This window comes from Pleurodeles waltl, chromosome 9 (assembly GCF_031143425.1).
Source record: "Pleurodeles waltl isolate 20211129_DDA chromosome 9, aPleWal1.hap1.20221129, whole genome shotgun sequence".
In the NCBI taxonomy this organism is placed as follows: domain Eukaryota; kingdom Metazoa; phylum Chordata; class Amphibia; order Caudata; family Salamandridae; genus Pleurodeles; species Pleurodeles waltl.
In genome coordinates, this window is record NC_090448.1 from 645,667,003 (window position 1) to 645,689,301 (window position 22,299).

General features: G+C 44.7%; 1 protein-coding gene across 2 annotated transcripts in view; it reads right to left on the reverse strand.

Moving 5' to 3' along the window:
* Window positions 1-22,299, reverse strand: part of LOC138259801 (mucin-3A-like) — a 397,229-nt gene that overhangs the window by 365,120 nt on the left and 9,810 nt on the right. Inside the window, exon 2 of one of the 2 annotated variants that reach the window (XM_069207692.1) lies at window positions 12,158-12,286. The exons of the other annotated variant lie outside the window; for it this stretch is intronic. Coding sequence (XP_069063793.1) covers window positions 12,158-12,286 — 129 coding nt within the window. The remainder of the gene's footprint in view (window positions 1-12,157; window positions 12,287-22,299) is intronic. 2 annotated transcript variants of the gene reach the window in all.

Below are 22,299 nucleotides of genomic sequence, written 5' to 3' on the forward strand. Positions count from 1 at the left end.
CTAAACCAGAGTCCCCTGCACCAACTCCTGAAGAAAGCGACCAGCTGACCACTGTCCAGTGGCTAAAAAGGAGTTTGCGCCAGGTGCATTCTGGGAGTTGAAGTCCGCACCCCCCAAGGACCATCACAGAACTTCTGGACCCTTGGGGTGAGCTGTGGACCCCAAAAGAACCTTAAAAGAACATCTGGGTGAAGCCCCAGAAGTTTGGAAAAGATTTGAGAATTTTTGGAAAAAAGCTCCCGAGAGGGACCGACCCGCCGCGGAAATTCTAGCCGGCTTGCCTCAACCGCGACCCGGCCTGACTTCGTGGTTTGTCCCTGTAAAGAAAAACATCCAAAAAAGAGACTAAGTCCGAACGTAAAAAGTTGACCGGGACCTCCCAGCCATCGTATCTGAGAAGGGCTCCATGGACGTCGGATCAGGATCCAGGTTTACCCCGGTCGAAGGATTTTCATCTCGAAAAAACGACTAAGTCCGAAGGTAAAAGTCTCCACCGAGGAAACCCACATCGCGTATCCGGACAAGGGCTCCAGGAGGTCGGATTCAACTGGCAGGTTCGTCCCGGTGAAGAAAAACTTCAAAATAAAGACTAAGGGGGTGATTCTAACTTCGGCGGGCGGCGGAGGCCGCCCGCCGAAGTTCCCCCACCAAAATACCGCTCCGCGGTCGAAAGACCGCTGAGGGTATTTTGGGATTTGCCCTGGGCTGGCGGGCGGCCGCCAAAAGGCCGCCCGCCAGCCCAGGGCAAATCAACCTTCCTACTAAGATGCCGGCTCAGAATTGAGCCGGCGGAGTGGGAAGGTGCGACGGGTGCAGTTGCACCCGTCGCGTATTTCAGTGTCTGCTAGACAGACACTGAAATACTTTGTGGGGCCCTCTTACGGGGGCCCCTGACGTGCCCATGCCATTGGCATGGGCACGGCAGGGGCCCCCAGGGGCCCCGCGGCACCCCCTACCGCCATCCTGTTCCTGGCGGGCGAACCGCCAGGAACAGGATGGCTGTAGGGGGTGTCAGAATCCCCCATGGCGGCGCAGCAAGCTGCGCCGCCATGGGGGATTCTAAGGGCAGCGGTAAACCGGCGGGAGACCGCCGGTTTACCCTTTCTGACCGCGGCCAAACCGCCGCGGTCAGAATGCCCTGCGGGGCACCGCCGGTCTGTCGGCGGTGCTCCTGCCGACCCTGGCCCCGGCGGTCTGAGACCGCCGGGGTTAGAATGAGGGCCAAAGTCAGAAGGTAACTTTTTAACCGAGGCCTCCCGCGACCTGTAGCCGAGCAGGGCTCCATCGCGGTCGGCCTGAAAGTTTGACTTTGCCCCGGTCGAGGTGCAACCAGATGACCCGATTGGCGCTTTTTGTTTCTAAGCGCTAGAAAAGTAATAATTCTTTAAAAATTCATATCTCCGGTTCCCCTAAACCGATTTTAATCATTTTTGTGTCATTTTAAAGATAAAAATATAAACTATTTTTATTAATTGGTTTTGGATTTTTAAACTTTTTCCTGTGTTTTATTAAATTACTGTTTTGTGATATTTGAATGCTTTACACTTTGTCTCCTAAGTTAAGCCTTGACGCTCGTTGCCAAGCTACCAAGGGTTGAGCTGGGATTAATTTACTGAGACCTAACTGTACCTATGTGGAGGTTAGTGGCTTGTTGCTAGGTGTAGGTACCTACCTGCCCTACCAATAACCCATTTTCCAACATAATTGGAAGCAGCGACGGGATCCTGTACTTGTGTTCAATATCACGTTACAGTTTTAGGTAAAACAAATTTAAAATCCTTTAAATTGTCCTAGTGCAAAAATTGTTTTTAATTTTTAATTTGGATTAATTTCAATTATTGAATTTTTGTAATTTTTCTAAATTCTTGTTTCCAATTTTTGCAAAAAGTTTTTGTTGACACAAAACTAGGGAACCATGGAGCTTGATCTGGCTAGCCTACCCACACTGACAGTAGTCCAGCTAAGGGGGTTGTGTATTGAAAGCGTGTTGCCTGCAACCACTGATCTCAGGAAGCAAATCCTGATCACATCCCTGACAGCATGGGCTGAGGCCCAAGAGGTAGAGTCAGAAGAAGCTCCAGAGGAGGGAGAAAGAAAGGAGGATGCAAGCTCTAACCACTCAGGGGAGGGAAGGCATCTGAGCCCAAGTGAGGATGAGGAAGAACGGTCCTCAGTAAATACAGTCACTAGGGGCAGATCCAAAACTAGTGGTGGGAAGGGGGTCCTTTCAGGAGGAGAGAACCCATCCATCAGAGAAAGAGAGCTGGAGGCCCAGCTAGCATACATAGCTTTGGAAGCAGAGAAGCTGGCCCTAGAAAAGAAAAAGTGGGCATGCAAAGAGAAAAGAGATGGAAGCAGCGATAAAGAAGCTGAGGTGTCCATGGGTGGGGGAGGTTGCCCCAGATTACCCAAGGGGGTAGTTCCTGCTTATGTAGAGGGGGATGACATAGATAAGAGGCTGGGGGCCTTTGAGAGGGCACTCCAAATGAGAAGGGTTAGGCCTCAATACTGGGGTTCCCTTTTGTGGGAGTTGGTCCCCAACTCAGGGAGGGATAGGCTTCTGACCTTAAGGGGGGAGGAGGCAGATTCATACCCTAGTATGAAGAGGTGCTTAGCCAAGAAGTTTGGTCTGACCTCAGAGCAATATAGAATGAAGTTCAGGGACACCCAGAAGGTCAGTACCCAGTCTTGGGTTGACTTTGTGGACATTTCACTAAAGGCACTAGAGGGCTGGATTATTGGTAAGAAAGTAGATACTTATGAGGGGTTATACAATCTGATCATGAGAGAGCACATCTTGACCAATTGTATCCAAGAAAGGTTACGCCAGCATCTAGTGGACTCTAAGCAGACCAACCCTAGAGAGCTAGGGGAGGCAGCTGAGGAGTGGTTGAGAACCAGGGTGGTTGTCAAGTCCCAGGGGGGAGACTCCAAGAAGGGGGGGACAGGTCCCCAAAAACCTAAGGAGGGAGGTGGTAAGCCCACCACAGAGACTCCCTCTGTACCCCAGAACCCTAAGAAGGAGGAGACTAAATCCCACTCTGACCAGCAGAGACAGTTAGACCCAGGGTTAAAAAAGCTCTTGGTCAGTAGGGCTTGCTTTGACTGTCAGCAGACAGGTCACTTCAGAGGAGATGCAGCCTGTCCAAAGAAGGTGGTTAGCACTGGGCTGTCCAGTGTAGCCATAGAGGAGGATTCCTCAGATGATGAAGTCCTCCTAGCATTTAGCTGGGAGACAGGACCAGATGGTAAGCTGGTGATCCCTGAGGGTGGGAGTAGGCACTTCCACCACATTCAAGTGAATGGGATCCCTACCACTGGCCTGAGGGACACCTGTGCCAGTCACACTATAGTGAGTGACCGGTTAGTGACCCCAGACATGTATGTCCCAGGAAAGACAAAGAAAGTCAGGATAGCCACAGGGGAGGTCACCTCCAAACCTGTAGCCATAGTGCCCCTAGAGAGGGAGGGTATCCTTGACTGGATTAGGGTGGTAGTCAGTGCTGACCTTCCCCTAGATTGTGTCCTGGGCAATGACCTCCCAGAGGTGGGTCTGGTCACAGATGGGGTGGTCGCCCAGGGCGCCCCCCCAACCCAAAGTCCTGGGGAGTCAGTCCCTACAGTTAGGAGACAGGGGTCCCCAAGAAAAGGAAAGAAGAAAAGGAAGGGTAGGCCACTCTTAAAGAGAGTTCCAGGGAGCCGAAGGCCTTCTGCCCCAGTAGGGGGGGAGCCCAGAGTTGGCACTGGTGAGGCCTCACCTAACCCCAAGGAAGTCCTGAGTAGTCAGGCAGCTGTCCAGATGCAAGGTGTCGCCCCTGCACTGACAGAAGGGAGAGTGGAAGGAGGGTGTCTGCCACAAGAGGTGGTAGCCCCCCACTCTAGACAGCAAGAGGGGTGCCAGGACCCCAAAGATGCCCCTAAAGCAGCTCAGCCACCTGTCAGTGGAGAGCTTTGGGTGTGGTTCTGGGTACTGACAGCTGTCAGTAGCCTCTGCTGGGTGCTAGCCTTCCAGGCAGCACTGTACTTGGCCTGGGAGGCAGACCCCAGGGCCAATAGCAAAGTAGGCCCCCTGACCCTATTGGTCATGGTGAGGTTGCTCAAGTGTTGGGTGACCTCTTTGGGTAAACTAGGTGTTGCCCTAGCAAAGTTTGGAGTAGGGGAGGTGGGCACCTCACTACCCAAGTTGGCAGAGAGAAAGGAAGAAGACCCCCCTAGAGGGAAGTTTCAGTTTGAGTTGGGTCCTTTTACTGTTGGGATGGCTTCACTACCCAGAGGGAGTGACCCTGACAGGGGGATGTAAGGCAGAGTAGGCCCTGCAAAGGGACAGCCAGTTTTCTTCACTGTCTTCCTCGCCTAACAAGCCAGGAAGACTCTCCCAGGGTTGGGCTGAGTCTCCTGGGCGTGTGGGCTGGGGGGGGGTTGTGTGAGAAAACAGGGCTGATTGCAGAGGCCCCATAACTTTTTGCCCCCATTTTCCACTTTTTGCTGGTGTTTTCCTGACTTTAAAGGTGCCCTGGGTACTGCTAACCAGTCCCAGGGCCTGTGCTCTGTGTAAAATGGATATGCAAATTAGGCTAATTATAATTGGCTAAGTTAACCTACCTATAAGTCCCTAGTATGTGGTAGGCCATGTAGGTTTAGGGACCACAGCATAGGTGGTGCACACCTAGGTGCATTGCTGAGGTGCCCAGTGTCATTTTAAAAGCAAGCCTGCCTTGCTGGCTGCTTTTAAATTAAAGTTATATGCAAATTCGACTTTGGAATTAAAGGTACTTCCAAAGTCTTAAACTACCTTATTTTTACATATAAGTCACCCCTAAGGTGTGCCCTATGTGCCCCTAGGGCTGGGTGCCATGTAACTATAAGCAGGGACTTTATAAAAATAGATTTATAAGCCCTGGTGAGGTAAAAACAGCCAAATTCGTTTTTCCCTCATTGAAGTAAATGGCCTTCATAGGCTAGAATGGGCAGACTTTATTTTAAATTTTAAAGTCTCCTTAAATGTTACATACCAAGAATTTGGTATCAAATTGATTGTTGTAATAAATCCCACAACTTCCAGTTGTTGGATTTAATATAACTTGTCCAGGTAAAAAGTTTAGACTTTACCTAAAAAGTTGCCAATTTCAGCTCTGCATTGTTTTTGCTGCTGTGCTCTGATTGGCCATCCTGCAGCAGCTTCTGCCAGGCTGCCTTGATGAGGTGTGAAGTGGCCAGACTTCACACAAAGGAATGTGCTTGGGGGAGAGAATCTCCCCTCAGCAGATGGTGAGGCAGGAAGGGGGAGGGCTGCCAAACTGGTCTTCAAAGGCAGAGAAGGACATTTGCAGCACCCAGCAACACCCCCACATCCTGCAACCCCAGACAGCTAGGTGCCCCCTTGATTAGATTAGGAGAGGGCAGGAGAGGGGTGTGTTTATGATTTTTAGCCACACCAGTGGGTGGGCTCAGCCAGATGTAACCTCCAAAAATCAGATTCATCCATGTTGGATTTTTAGAGACTGTTGCCTTCTGGGATGGATTTTTGCCACACTTCCCAGGAAGTGGTCATCACAGGGGGACAACCCTGTCCCTGATTGGAGAACCAGGGCCCCCCTGCTTTTCACCCAGGAGCAAGGATAAAACTGGCAGACCTGCACCCACACCTCAGATCCCCTCCAGAATTCAACAAGAAAGGAACTAAAGAAGAAGAAGGACTGCCCTGCTGGACCCCTGGCCTGCACCTGGACCCTGCACTCAGAAGGACTGCACCAGCTGCACACTTGGGCTTCACCACAAGAAGGACTTTGCCTGGCTTCAACTGGTTCAAGGAGGGACTCCCTGTTTGCTTCAGGTGAAAAATTGCTAAACCAGAGTCCCCTGCACCAACTCCTGAAGAAAGCGACCAGCTGACCACTGTCCAGTGGCCAAAAAGGAGTTTGCGCCAGGTGCATTCTGGGAGTTGAAGTCCGCACCCCCCAAGGACCATCACAGAACTTCTGGACCCTTGGGGTGAGCTGTGGACCCCAAAAGAACCTTAAAAGAACATCTGGGTGAAGCCCCAGAAGTTTGGAAAAGATTTGAGAATTTTTGGAAAAAAGCTCCAGAGAGGGACCGACCCGCCGCGGAAATTCTAGCCGGCTTGCCTCAACCGCGACCCGGCCTGACTTCGTGGTTTGTCCCAGTAAAGAAAAACATCCAAAAAAGAGACTAAGTCCGAACGTAAAAAGTTGACCGGGACCTCCCAGCCATCGTATCTGAGAAGGGCTCCATGGACGTCGGATCAAGATCCAGGTTTACCCCGGTCGAAGGATTTTCATCTCAAAAAAACGACTAAGTCCGAAGGTAAAAGTCTCCACCGAGGAAACCCACATCGCGTATCCGGACAAGGGCTCCAGGAGGTCGGATTCAACTGGCAGGTTCGTCCCGGTGAAGAAAAACTTCAAAATAAAGACTAAGTCAGAAGGTAACTTTTTAACCGAGGCCTCCCGCGACCTGTAGCCGAGCAGGGCTCCATCGCGGTCGGCCTGAAAGTTTGACTTTGCCCCGGTCGAGGTGCAACCAGATGACCCGATTGGCGCTTTTTGTTTCTAAGCGCTAGAAAAGTAATAATTCTTTAAAAATTCATATCTCCGGTTCCCCTGAACCGATTTTAATCGTTTGTGTGTCATTTTAAAGATAAAAATATAAACTATTTTTATAAATTGGTTTTGGATTTTTAAACTGTTTCCTGTGTTTTATTTAATTACTGTTTTGTGATATTTGAATGCTTTACACTTTGTCTCCTAAGTTAAGCCTTGACGCTCGTTGCCAAGCTACCAAGGGTTGAGCTGGGATTAATTTACTGAGACCTAACTGTACCTATGTGGAGGTTAGTGGCTTGTTGCTAGGTGTAGGTACAAACCTGCCCTACCAATAACCCATTTTCCAACACCGCAAATGTGCTTTATTTGTTCTCTGCTGAAGAAGGGATTAACCCAGAAACACATATATGTGTCAAGAGATGCACAGCAAAGGCTGCACCTATTTAGAGGTGAAATATTTAAAATTAACAGAGTTCGTTTTTTGAGGAAACTACATTTATCATGATGCAATGGGGCTGATCATTTGCTGGGATGTTAGGCAGGTGTGCTCCTAACTGTTTGTAACTTTAAAAAAGGCTCCCTTGAGCCACTGGGCTGACGAGCTCTGGAGCAGGCACCGGCATGCCAGTGAAGAGGTATTGAAACCGGATGATTAATGGCAGCATTTCCAGCACCCTGCAACTGTGCTTTATTTGTTCTCTGCTGAAGAAGGGATTAACCCAGAAACACATATATGTGTCCAGAGATGCACAGCAAAGGCTGCACCTAGTTAGAGGTGAAATATTTAAAATTAACAGAGTTCGTTTTTTGAGGAAACTACATTTATCATGATGCAATGGGGCTGATCATTTGCTGGGATGTTAGGAAGGTGTGCTCCTAACTGTTTGTGACTTTAAAAAGGCTCCCTTGAGCCACTGGGCTGACGAGCTCTGGAGCAGGCACCGGCATGCCTGTGAAGAGGTATTGAAACCGGATGATTAATGGCAGCATTTCCAGTACCCCACAAATGTGCTTTATTTGTTCTCTGCTGAAGAAGGGATTAACCCAGAAACACATATGTGTTCAGAGATGCACAGCAAAGGCTGCACCTATTTAGAGGTGAAATATTTCAAATTAACAGAGTTCGTTTTTTGAGGAAACTACATTTATCATGATGCAATGGGGCTGATCATTTGCTGGGATGTTAGGCAGGTGGGCTCCTAACTGTTTGTGACTTTAAAAAGGCTCCCTTGAGCCACTGGGCTGACGAGCTCTGGAGCAGGCACCGGCATGCCAGTGAAGAGGTATTGAAACCGGATGATTAATGGCAGCATTTCCAGCACCCCGCAACTGTGCTTTATTTGTTCTCTGCTGAAGAAGGGATTAACCCAGAAACACATATATGTGTCCAGAGATGCACAGCAAAGGCTGCACCTATTTAGAGGTGAAATATTTAAAATTAACAGAGTTCGTTTTTTGAGGAAACTACATTTATCATGATGCAATGGGGCTGATCATTTGCTGGGATGTTAGGCAGGTGTGCTCCTAACTGTTTGTGACTTTAAAAAAGCTCCCTTGAGCCACTGGGCTGACGAGCTCTGGAGCAGGCACCGGCATGCCAGTGAAGAGGTATTGAAACCGGATGATTAATGGCAGCATTTCCAGCACCCCGCAAATGTGCTTTATTTGTTCTCTGCTGAAGAAGGGATTAACCCAGAAACACATATATGTGTCCAGAGATGCACAGCAAAGGCTGCACCTATTTAGAGGTGAAATATTTAAAATTAACAGAGTTCGTTTTTTGAGGAAACTACATTTATCATGATGCAATGGGGCTGATCATTTGCTGGGATGTTAGGCAGGTGTGCTCCTAACTGTTTGTGACTTTAAAAAGGCTCCCTTGAGCCACTGGGCTGACGAGCTCTGGAGTAGGCACCGGCATGCCAGTGAAGAGGTATTGAAACCGGATGATCAATGGCAGCATTTCCAGCACCCCGCAAATGTGCTTTATTTGTTCTCTGCTGAAGAAGGGATTAACCCAGAAACACATATATGTGTCCAGAGATGCACAGCAAAGTCTGCACCTATTTAGAGGTGAATTATTTAAAATTAACAGAGTTCGTTTTTTGAGGAAACTACATTTATCATGATGCAATGGGGCTGATCATTTGCTGGGATGTTAGGCAGGTGTGCTCCTAACTGTTTGTGACCATAAAAAGGCTCCCTTGAGCCACTGGGCTGACGAGCTCTGGAGCAGGCACCGGCATGCCAGTGAAGAGGTATTGAAATCGGATGATTAATGGCAGCATTTCCAGCACCCCGCAACTGTGCTTTATTTGTTCTCTGCTGAAGAAGGGATTAACCCAGAAACACTTATATGTGTCCAGAGATGCACAGCAAAGGCTGCACCTATTTAGAGGTGAAATATTTAAAATTAACAGAGTTCGGTTTTTGAGGAAACTACTTTTATCATGATGCAATGGGGCTGATCATTTGCTGGGATGTTAGGCAGGTGTGCTCCTAACTGTTTGTGACTTTAAAAAGGCTCCCCTGAGCCACTGGGCTGACGAGCTCTGGAGCAGGCACCGGCATGCCAGTGAAGAGGTATTGAAACCGGATGATTAATGGCAGCATTTCCAGCACCCCGCAACTGTGCTTTATTTGTTCTCTGCTGAAGAAGGGATTAACCCAGAAACACATATATGTGTACAGAGATGCACAGCAAAGGCTGCACCTATTTAGAGGTGAAATATTTAAAATTAACAGAGTTCGTTTTTTGAGGAAACTACATTTATCATGATGAAATGGGGCTGATCATTTGCTGGGATGTTAGGCAGGTGTGCTCCTAACTGTTTGTGACTTTAAAAAGGCTCCCTTGAGCCACTGGGCTGACGAGCTCTGGAGCAGGCACCGGCATGCCAGTGAAGAGGTATTGAAACCGGATGATTAATGGCAGCATTTCCAGCACCCCGCAACTGTGCTTTATTTGTTCTCTGCTGAAGAAGGGATTAACCCAGAAACACATATATGTGTCCAGAGATGCACAGCAAAGGATGCACCTATTTAGACGTGAAATATTTAAAATTAACAGAGTTCGTTTTTTGAGGAAACTACATTTATCATGATGCAATGGGGCTGTTCATTTGCTGGGATGTTAGGCAGGTGTGCTCCTAACTGTTTGTGACTACTGCCCAGCGAGATCGCGCTGCATAGGAAATAAAAAGAAATAGCGCAGAAGCCATTTGGAAAACACAGAGCCTTGTATGTTTTCAGTAGTTTACCGGTGCTGTCGAAGAGGGCTGAACTCTGAAAAGGCATGATGTATGCATGCCTTTCACCAATGAAATCAACCAAATTTTAAAAGGCAAGCTCACAAACCAACCAAACTGATGTGTGTGGTTAAAAGCACACAGAGAGATTACATCAGGGGCAAGAGCGTTTGTGCGAGCTCAACCCTAAAAAGGATCTTAGGTATCTACCAAGGTGGAAAGGTCTTTTTTCTACTCAGATACTACAGAACTGGTCCAGTCATTATTGCTGACCTTGTTCCCAATCATATTGAGACGAGATTCTTATGATCAGGATCTTGCTATCTCTGCCTCTGACTTCAAAAGAGCTTGCTGTAGAAGTTGAGATGTTAATAGAGATGTTAGGGTCCTTGCCCTCAGATATAGAATGTCCTCTGGCTGGACCTTCATCAGATGTTATGACTGTTATAATTTCCAGACTGCTCAGAAGACACATCTTTTGTTAGGGGATCAGTGACCCTGACCTTCGGATTTTTCTGCTTCATTTTTTGTAAATGATATTTTGACTTTTGTCCATTTGCATGTGTTGAGCTGATTTTCTGCAGAGGTTGAACGCTAGACGTAAATAAATTGATAATTGGGAATATTGAAACTTTAAATAACTCTTATTGGAGGTTTCCTTATTCTAGCATTATGCAGATTAAACGTAATGAAGTCGAGGCACAAACAAATCATGTTGGTTGCATGAGATTGCATTGTTTGTGGGATGGGAGAATGGGATCTGTTATTTCCTTACACGCTTGGGAGGTAGTTCTTCAGCCTTTGTTGCAAAGATCCTTTCACACTCTCCAGAGACAGGGGCGATTCTCCAAATGACCGATACACAGCCTTATCTCTCGGGAAGCAATCACATAACTTCTCCAAAGTTTTAGCGTAGTATCACCTCTGATTAGAGCTTTTAAACCCATGGCGCATTCTGCATGTGGTACTGAAGACGAAGCTATAGATTGTTTAATGTGAATAATACTAATAACATGAACTGTGTATACCAATGTATATGCTTCTAAACGCTATAATTGGCGATGCTATTTCATTTGAAGTGCTATATAAATACAAATTTGATGTTAATATTATAAGAAAAAATAATGATAATAGTAATAATATAATAATACCAGCTCGTAATGTGCTAGAGGTAAAAAGTTTATTAGTGTTTTCAAGGAAAATACATGAAGCATTAATGTTTACTTCACAGCACTAATCCTAGTTAAGGAAAGAGATTAATGTAATTTTGTCTCTGCGCCAGATTGAAGATTTGTGTTAAGAAAGATTTGGCTGATCAAATCCTTTACACGTGAACAAAACCTTCCACTCTTTGGAGGAAAAACATCATTACGAATTGTTATTGGTTAATGGGGATAGCCACAGAGCTCTTTCACAGGTTAGGAAATAAAAAGTCATGATCAATGCAAAATAATTATCGTCAGGGTTCAGGGTGAAAACACTCCAAAGAACTTGCACAAAGCCTGACATGTAGCCCTCCTTGTTTTCACAACACGCAGGTCCATCAAAACAGCCATGTCCGAGCAGAAATACGGCTCTGTTTTGACTTGTAGTCAGGGTGACCAGAATTGTAAAAGCCAACAAGCATTTGGAATTCAGTGGTTTTGTGTTTGCTTGAGTTAGAGCTCTTAACGTTGTAAATTACTGACTGGACTTTCCTTGCCACACAGACTGAAAATAAAAAGAGAAAGAGAGCAAGGGTGAGCTGGCCCTGGAAAAGCACCTCTCTGTTTTGGTTTATGTTTACAGAGGGAGCTGGTGGGGAGGAGGGACTGAACATACGCCCACAGTGTAAGACGCAAGACAAACAGGCAAATACTAAAAAAAAGGCCGTTACAGAAGAGATAAACAGGTCATAGTGTAACTCTACAGTACTTTGTGCTGCTCCCAAAGAGAAAAAGGCAGGATAAAGCGGCAGAACTGACCATTAGCAAGCAAGGATTTTCAAAGGACACTGAAACCAACAAATGAAATCACTTGAACCTACAGTATAAGTATACTTAAAGTATACAACACATCTAACACCTAAAAAGAGGTGCTCTCTATGCTTTTCTCATTTTATATATTATAATTGTAATAGTTGCAGAGATAGATGCCTCCCATTGATTCATCATTAAAGGTGCAACATAAATACTTTTAAGCATGTAAAAACCTTCAGAACTCCTTTACTTGAATGGGTTGTCAATGTGAAATGTTGACTGAAAGCATGGATTTTGGAAATAATATGCTGAATAGTTGTGCAGGCCCTGAGTATGTATATTTTGAGTGATATTATAACTAAACATCAATCTGATAGCAAAGCATTACCTGAAGTGGCCACGGTAGAATATGTAGGTTTGGTTTGATTAGTCATCATGGTTGACATACTTGTAGGACTGGCTGCGATGCTTGGTGCTGCAGAGATGTTAGTAGAATTCGGCATAGTTGTTTCATGACCTGTGTCAAGGAGCAGAGTCTTCATGTACAAAGGTTACACATGAAATCTATATATAAAGACCAGAAAATACACATTCTGAGGTGTAAACTTTGTATCATGCACTATGCACATTGTGGAACTGCTGCTGCTGAAAAATATGCTTACATGAAGCTACTGGCTGCAGAACAGCCTCATGACATCTGAGTTATTATTATTCTCTACCACTGCTATCTTTGAAGTTCGAAGGCTGAGTGAAAGAAGTTTAAAGCTTATGTAATCTTTGGAGGTCTATTGGCTGAACCTCTGCCTCTAAACAAATGTTCAAAGAAGCAGGAAAGGAATGGATCTATTAATCTACACTTCAATGGCATCATAACTGTTCCTTCTGCTACCCATGCTTACTTGAAACTATTACTTTCTGAAAGGAAACATGACAATATTTTCTCCTGTTCTGGACATTTTTATTGTTTGGCGGGTAATTTCCACCTCTGTCTATGTTAGCTGTTTAATACTTCTCCTGCTGCTGTTTTGATCCAGAGACAGATTGAGACAAGCGAATAGCCTGGTAAATCTTGAAACTGATCAATTTGGGACTTTGCCCTCATCAAACATTCAATGATACAAGTGCTGTGCAAAGTTCTTAAGATGCAGCAAAAAACTGAAATTAAGAAATGAAGTGATGCATAATATCTATAATAATAACTACTTCAACTCCCTGATTTCTGGCATGGAAGATCTTGATCTTAGCAATTTTAGGTCTATAATTGTAATATCAATAGTAAAACTACTCATCACGATTTCTAAATTAAATGATTGAAAGTCAGAAAGCACTACAAATTATCACACATTATTTCACCGGATTCTACTAAATGTTTTTCTCAGAGGAAAACGATTAAGTCTTGAAGAGGAGTCATAGAATGGTAGCAAGAAAATAAGTCCTGAAATCATCCTTGACCAAAAAGCGAGCGGTAAACATTTATAAATCAATCACAGCAGGCAAAGATTTTGCAAAACATATAGAAACACAAAGGGATGAGAAAACAAATATATACAAATGGTAAATCGGTACATATATTGTAAAACTCTAGTCAGAATTGAGAAGGACACTAAGCATACACTTTACGTGTGACTCCTACCAGGGTAAACACTACTTTCAACTAACAAAATGAAAGACCCATAGGAGATATGTACTTGCAGTAACACTCCCACCACTAAGTCCTACTGCAATTTGAACATTCTGTTTGCAAGAGGAAACAGAGATGGGTGAACATCTTAAGTTTATCCCAGATTTAAACAAATGTACAAACATGCATTAGAATGCTGGCAGGTTGCAATGTTCCCACAATCTGTTTTTATGAACAAGGATGAGGCCTTATAGCCTTTTACACTACTCCCTGGCATGTGCACACTATGTAACGCCTTGACAATATTTTGGATGAGTACTTCCACAAGTATGTTAAGTCTCCTTTGGCCACTAATACCGCCTGGTGTAAACATAAGGTGTGGCCAGTAGACAAATGCAGAGGCAATAATGCATACGTGGACCACACTCCCTTCTATAGTGATTCATGCAACAAGCACTAGGAAGATGATTGTCAGACTGATGACAAATTCAAGCCAGCTTATGAAAGTTCACTCAGATAAAAGATAACATTTGAAAAGACGGCACTCTTCTCGGTTTGTAGAAGAAGACTCAGCACAAATTAGCTAACTCAGTCATGAAATGCTGCATTTCAATAGTAGGAAAGGCATACTATATTGAAAACTAGTTAAACAATTTGGAAAAAGAAATACATCTAATATATTCACTTCCAGGATGGATGTCAAAGCCCAGTTCAATTTTCTACAGCTTGGCTGGAATGGAAAAGAGGACGGATGATGAATCAGATAGTATTGATACTTATATAGAGTCAAGATCTGTGTTATCCTGACTCAGAGTGGGTTTGAAGCACATATATAATACCCAGTAGAATGATTTTAATACAAATATTTTGTTAGTAATTGATTTTTCAACAAGGTCCTTACTGAAATCTACAGTAAATCTTATCGGAGTGAAAAATCAATTTACGTATAGCACAATGTGATATGACCCTCTTGTGAAGTATCCGTAAATGATCCAAACCAAAATCCTCCTTAGCTGCATCTGAGAGGCCTTCTGTTAGCAGAACAATGAATTGTCTTTAGCAAAAGTGTGTCTTTCCTGGAGCACAATTGAGATTACTTCACTGATGTGCATTTCCCTCCAAGGATATAGTCAGGCAGACGGTCTTTTATCGTGAGTCACAATTGAGATTACTTCACTGATATGGATTTCCATCCAAAGATATCTTCCGTGCAGATGGTGTTTAATCATGGAAGTAAGTTACTACCTTGTATTTTGTACAGAAAACAGTTTTCAAATCACATGTTCTCCACATTTCTTTTCATTGATAGTAACACCACTTAATGGGACTAGCATGGAATCTGAGTAAAGTGTCAGTTGAAGTGACCAAAGTCAACCTTAAGCCAGATTCTTGGAGAGATCACAATCAGTCACTGTTGACACAAGTAGTGGTCTTAAACTTAAATTACATTGAATTTCTTCCCAGAATGTTTAGACTTCACAACTTTAAGGCCTTGGTCATATGGATGTTTTGCCACCACTAACAATAAACTCCTTTGGCTCTTATAGATATGGGCAACTTCAGGTTTTTCAGGATAAGACAGTGAGTTGCAGAAACTTCTTCTGCATGATATGTCACAAGAGTTTAGCTCCTTTGTTCTTCTGCCACTGTGGCAAATTTCCTTTGCCATGACTAGTCATTGCTAGTCTGTGATTACCTAGATTATAACAATTTACTACAGCAGCAAGAGGATGGCAATTTGACTCAGGTTATCGTGGTCATTTCTCGTATGCTTAAAGTATCAGTTCCCATGAACTTACAACTGCTCATATCACAACCTCACTGTTGAAGGCTGGTGGATCTTTTAGAATTCCCACATTTTCTAAATAGCCTCAGATTGTGGACTATTTACAAGTGAAGATACTCTCAACAGGGAATGAGATGACTTAGTTTATTTCCCATGACGCTTTCATAAGAGCTTGACCATGAAGGAGAGGATAAAAATGGGGCAGAAGGACGAACCTCTCACAGTGGTGGTAAACTTGGAACAAAACATTAAAATCCTGCCTTATATCGTGTTGCTAATGAAAATATTGCTTTCTTTGTAGAGGAACCACCTTAACGTACACAGGAAGATCTGTGCAGAAACTGATGCTTTCACTGCTTTGCTAAGGTGAAGTAAAATCTTATAAAATATGGTTGGCTCTGTAATTATAATTTACTCCAGCAGACACCACATTGGCATTACTTTTGCCTAAAAAATAACTAACATATAAATTGAAATATGAGAGTTGTGCAGTCCGCATGGTAGAGAATAATCCTCTTGTAGGCAAGATTTAAGAATAAAAATAAGTGCTTTGTGTGCTTTTTTCATATTATATAATTGTAATAGTTGCACAGATAGATGCCTTCCATTGTTTCATCTTTAAAGGTGCAATATAAATACTTTTACATATATAATTATCTTCAGAACTCCTTTCGTTGAATAGGATGCCAAAGTGAAATGCTGACTGAAAACATGGATTTGGGAAATAATGCACTAAGCATTTGTGGAACCCCTGAGTATGTGTATTTTAAGTGATATTATAAAAATACATCAATGTGATAGGAAAGCATTGCCTGAAGTGGTGGCGGTAGAATATGTAGGAGTGGTTTGATTAGTCACCATGGTTGACATAGTTGTTAGACTGGCTGTGATGCTTGGTGCTGCAGAGATGTTAGTAGAATTTGTCGTAGTTGTTTCATGACCTATATGAAAGAGCAGAGTCTTCATGTACAAAGGTTACATATGAAATCTATATATAAAGACCAGACAATACAGGTTCAAACTCTGAGGAGAAAACTTCAAATCATGCACTATGCACATTGTGGAACTGCTGCTTCTGAAAAATCTGCTTACATGAAGACACTGTCTGTAGAACAGCCATATGGCATCTGAGTTATTATTATTCTCTATCACTGCTTGTTTGAAGTTCAAAGGTTGAGTGACAGAAGTTTAAAGCTTATGTAATATTCGGACATCTGTTGCCTGAAATTCTGCCTCTAAACAAATGTTCAAAGATACAGGAGAGGAATGGATCTGTGAATCTACACTTTGATGGCATAAGTGTTCCTTCTGCAACCCCTGCTTACCTGAAACTATTACTTTCTGAATGGAAACATGACATTATTTTCTCCTGTTCCAGGCATTTTTATTGTTTTGTGGGTAGTTTCCTCCTCTGTCTATGTCAGCTGTTTGATTCTTCTCCTGCTGTTGTTTTGATCCACAGACAATGTGAGACAAGTGAATAGACTGGTAAATTTTGAAACTGGGCAACTTGGGCTCTTGCCCTTATCAAACATTCAATGATGGAAGAGCAGTGCAAAGTTCTTAAGACGCAGCAGAAAATAGAGAAAAATAAATTAAGTGGTGCATAATAACTATGGTAACTCCATCAGCTCCTTGATTTCTGGCATGGAAGATCTTGATTTTGGCAATTTCAGGCCTACACTTGTAAAAACAATAGTAAAACTACTCATCACAATTTCTAAGTTAAATAATAATTAAAAGTCAGAAAGGACTAAAGCTTATCACACAGTATTTCACCGGACCCTACAAAATATAGTGCGCAGACAGGAAAATGATCATGTCTCAAAGAGCAGTCAGAGATTGGTAGCATGAAAATAAGTCCTGAAATCATTCCTGACCAAAAAGCAAGCGGTAAAAACTTCTAAATCAATCACAGCAGGCAAAGATTTTACAAAACATATAGAAACACAAAGGGATGAGAAAGCAAATATATACAAATGGTAAATCACTACATATATTATAAAAACCTGGTCACGATTGAGAGGGGCACTAAGCATTCACTTGACTATATCTAACTGCTACCAGGGTAAACAATACTTTCAACTAACAAGAGAGAGACCCATGGGAGACACGTACTCACAGTAACACTCCCACTACTAAGTCCTACTGCAATTTGAATATTCTATTTGCAAGAGGAAACAGAGATGGATGAACATCTTAAGATTATCCCAGATCTCATCATCGGTAAGAGCATGCATTAGAATGCTGGCAAGTTGCAATGTTGCCACACTCTGTTTTTATTTAGAAGGATGTAGTCTTATAGGCATTGATCAGTGTAGGGAAAGGTGCGGAAGACATTGTGACACAAAGGTTTAATTAATCTGAGCAGGGTAGATGAGTGTGATGCCTGCAGAAACCTGAATCATACGTGGAAAAGTCCACAATGTCACTTTCAAACTTGTTTTCCAACATTCCATCGATAAAAATAACTGCAGCTGCATGTGCAAGAAGCAGGAAGTGTGGGAGAGGGACGTGAAGGTCGCTCTAACCCTGAGAAAGGGAGTGCAGGAAAAGGCCAGAAAAATAATGGCTAGTGAACAACAGAGCAGCCAAGGGACGTGTGCTGATAACATAGCTAGAAAATACGAGAAAGGGATACAGTCCAAGCTTCAGGTTATTTAAGTACTGAAGCACGGGTGAGGGGATTGTAGCATGCAGATTGAGTTGTGCAAGTTGCAATCGCCTTCATCGCTGCATCCCTGGCTGTGCTGTTCTTAGACCAAAGCACTTGAGTGGGAGAGAAGGTCAAGCGGGTGGGAGAGGGCTTCCCAGCATTGTGGATAAAGTTATGTTCCACCCAGGGATGAAAGACCTTTGTTTCTCTTCTTTATTCTGATTGATTAGCATACATGCGCTACGTTTATAATCTGATGTATTCTGCTCAATTATATTTGATTTTTCCTTGAACGTCTTAATGTGAATATGATGCAGTAACTGACATATACATTTCGTAGACAGTCAACCAATGCAGTGTTCCTATTGGTGATCGCTCGCAGTGTGTGCCTGACTTCCTCCGGGGTGCCTGACTTTCGGCGGACCCCACTTCCGGTTCTGCAGGGCACGCCCGCAACATCGGTCGAGGAAGCTGAAGCGGCCAAGCGGTGCTAAGTGGCTCTAACACCTTACCTACCTCCGACTTACCTCCTACGTACCTCCTACCTACCTCCGACCTCCTCGGCTTCAACTCACAGCCCTGCCACTGCCGTCACTGCACTGGGAGGACAACGGGAGTAGGAACGGCAACAAAAACCCTCTGCGGACCCCTGCGGAAGCGGCCCGATCGCGGGTGCTGCTTGCGGGTGGGATTAGGGGAGCAGCGTGATCCAAGGGAAAGGCAAAGAAAGGTGAGGGGGACACCCCCCAAGGACTACAGGCACGAGGAAGCTTGCCCACTTCCCCGGGTGCGGCCAGAGACGACCACCCACGATACCCCTGCAAGAGGCAGGTGAGCAGTAGGCAGAGGGCTAGGGGGGTAGAAAGGCGGGGAAAGAACTGGTTTCTCCCACCAGGTTGCACAGCACTCTCCAACCCCTGTCGCCCCTGTGGCAGAACGTTGGCCCTCAAACCTCCTCCCCAGCCCCCTCCAGCCCCTGCCTGCTGGTTTGGTCTGATTGACTTTGCCCACAGGACAAGGCAACTCGAGTCAGGAGCAGTAAGCAGTAAGGAGTAGCAGCAAGGACTGGCAACTAGGGGCCGCGCCACCCTGTGGCCCCCCTGGACCCAGTCCCACAAAGGCACCAAGACCCCTAGGAGAGTTAGCTTCAGTATACCCTCAGTTTCAGCGCACGGCAATGCAAGGCACGGCAAGGCATCTTCTCAAGAGAAAGGTACCTACTAACGTTTCTACTAACGAGGCTCAGTAAGCGACCCCGCTGCCTCACCAACAGCCCGCCCATATTTACCTCGCTCTAAGGCAACAAGACTGACCGACCATGAGATCAGGTAAAGCAAGAGGAAATATCATCAATCATCCCCCGAACCAAGGAAAGAGAAAAAGGAAAAGAGATCTGGCTCTGGATGAAGCAACCCCAAAAAGGAGAGCAAGTAGCGAACTGGATCACCCCCTCCCATGTAGACGGCAGAACTTAACAAGTGGCATAAGCGGCACAAGTGGGGGGCTAACCAAAACTCTAGCATGGAAGAAATGATATAGGGAGAGCCTGGCTTTTGGAAATTGGAGACCCCAAAGGGGACACTCGGGTCCACTGTCTCCCCCAAGCATCACAAGATAACTGATTACTTCACCGCTGCAGGAACCCACGCTGCCAGAAAAAGGATCTAACCCCCAGTACCAACCCAAACAAGCCTCGGGGAAATAACTTCATCTAGCAAAGACCTCGACAGCAAGGAAGCAACGAAAAGAAATTCAGAATGAATCCAGCCGTTCCTCCTCCCCTATCTCCAACAGTAGTGATTAGGAGAAATCAGCCTACAAAAGTAGTCATGCCAAATGCAGCCCAGGAAGACTCAGTGCTAGCCACCCCCGCAACTGGAACCCCCTACAATCTCAGGCAAGATATAATCCTAGGTAACAAACCCCCAGCTGCCATTAAGTATCAGCGAACATCCAGCCCAGCCAAGCTACCCATCCTTTAACTCAGAGCTGGTAGCAATTGCGGAACACTTAGAACTAGAATCCCAGGAAGGTGGCCCCTTCTGTCAAAGCCCCAAACTCCACTCCTTTCCGATGTACGCCTGTGAAGATGAAGAACAGGATTCTTGGGTTCCAGAACAGGTCTCTCCAAGCAGATCATCAAAGGCAGAAATTGTGTTAGCCGCACAGAAAGTTCCCCACAAAGTAAATATGACTGAAGGAATATCAAGTGGAAACCAAGAGCCCGTCTCACAGACACAAGCCCCGGTGGCAGTCAGGTCTGAGGAAATGTGGGCTGTGATCCTAAACTCAATGCAAGCAACGGTCATGGCGCTGCACTTCCATTCAAATAAAATGGACATTCAAGTTGACTTGTTAAACAAATTGGCAGCATTTGTTTCTGGAATTGACAGCAAGTTGGAAAAATTAAACGCCCTAATAACAAGGGCGCAAGTCAATCACTCTAATGACTTTACAATCTGCTCCTGCAAGGAGGTGGTAGATAAGATATCTCAACTGCCACAAATCCTAGAGGGAATACTGCAAGAAATCTGTTCCATCCGGAAGGATGAACACACATGTACTAATCCTCTTACCACCAGGCCAATATCTATACCGCAGGTGCAGAATCAAGAGGAGCAGCCCCTTTCATCCCTAACACCGGCTTCGTCGACCACGAAAGGGAAAAGAACATTGACTGAAAGCTGCCCACTAACAAGCCTTAGTATGGATTCCATGGAGAACCATCTTTCATTACAATCCATCAATAAACCTGGGAACCCTGAGTTTCCCATAACTCGGGCTTTATCAAAAAGAGAACGAAAGTGGGCAAGGAAAGGAAGGAAGTCCGCACAACTCCATCAACTAACTACTATAAAAACAGCCAATATTCGCCCAGAGGAACCAAATAAGGATCATGTGACGTCAAGTGGAAGGTACAACAGAGCCATTTCCACCCGCACAAGCACAAGCCCTAACATAACAACAGATGTAATAACTCTCCCTGTTTCAGCAGGCTCCACTCAGTTAACAAGGTCTCCTTTGAGGCCACTCGCAGCAGTTAGCCCAATAATGGTCACAAGAACAAGCCCTTGAAGGGGTCAGCAAAGAATAAACCCAAAACCCAGCACGCCTGCGCAGTCCATTCGACTAACACTGGCAAATGTGGGCACCAAGGGTTCCAAATCTGGCACCGGTCAGTGGTCCCCCACATTCTTAATCGTTCTGCTATTTTAAGAATCATAAAAGCTCTACCAGAATTACAGTTTGTAGCATCGAATGACCTCACTGCAATAAAATGTATTTAAGTCAGAGGCAACCAACACTCGGATCCAACACTCACTATCTTCTCAGCACCGGATATCCCAAAGCAGATCATGGAAAGGAAGGACCTACAGAAAGCCTGGGTCATTGAGGTGGCCTTCTACAGAGGAGAGCGATATCCAACCACGTTACTAGACTTGCAACACCTGGGAAAATTTAAAGGACATAGTCAGTTTTGAAAGGAGTCCATCAGGCCAGTAGACCCACTGAAGAAAGGTCTAGTGAGAGGAGACCACCTAAGCACCCACTGAGAGTCCAAATATGGAGAGAAGAAGGGAGGAAAAGAGTGGTCTTGGGTCAGCAACTGCATCCGGAAAGGGAATGGGCACTGGCGGCTTCACCCCCAGGACTGATGGACAACAGTTGAATAGTTAATGGTCAACCTGTACAAGGGATATTATTCATTTGTTCTTGGAATGTAGGTGGCCTACGGGCAAAGATGGAAGACCCTGCAGTAACAAAATTCTTTACTTCATTCGACATTCTACTCTTACAGGAATCCTGGGCCATGGAATCAATACCAATAATCAGATTCACTGAAAATCTTAGCCCAGCTACAAAAACCAATAGGCCAGATAGGTCGAAGACAGGCCTAGCTATCTATGTTAGTACGAACGTCCTAGTAAAAATCTCTGAGTACAAGGAGGAAGACCAATCCTTTCAACTACTCGGGCTGGACAACTGGGGGAAAAATACACAGGAACCACTGATCCTGGTCAATATATACATCAATCAAAAAAATTCAAAAATCGAAGCAAACAAATTGTAAACTCAACTATTAAGGATAAAAAGCACAGTAAAATTGGCATTTTGGCTAATGATGGGCGACTTCAATCGCTGCCTTTACCACAACCTCAGTGAGGACCACATTCAAACACTGGCAAGGATGCCCAGTCAGACCCTCCCAAAAAAACACAGGAAAGACAAGTTATGGGAGAGTTTTATACGAACCTGTTAATCGGTAGTCCTCTTTGTGCTAAATTGGCGGAAGTCGCCGGACATCCCACCGGCATGGACAACATCCTCTGGGAAAACGGTCTCCTATCTAGACTACACATTGGTGTCCCCTGCATTGTATACGTTAGTAAATGCCTTCAGTATCATGGACCATACGGAAAGCGATCATAAGCCGCAGGTATTTGGGATCAGTGCATCACCACAAAA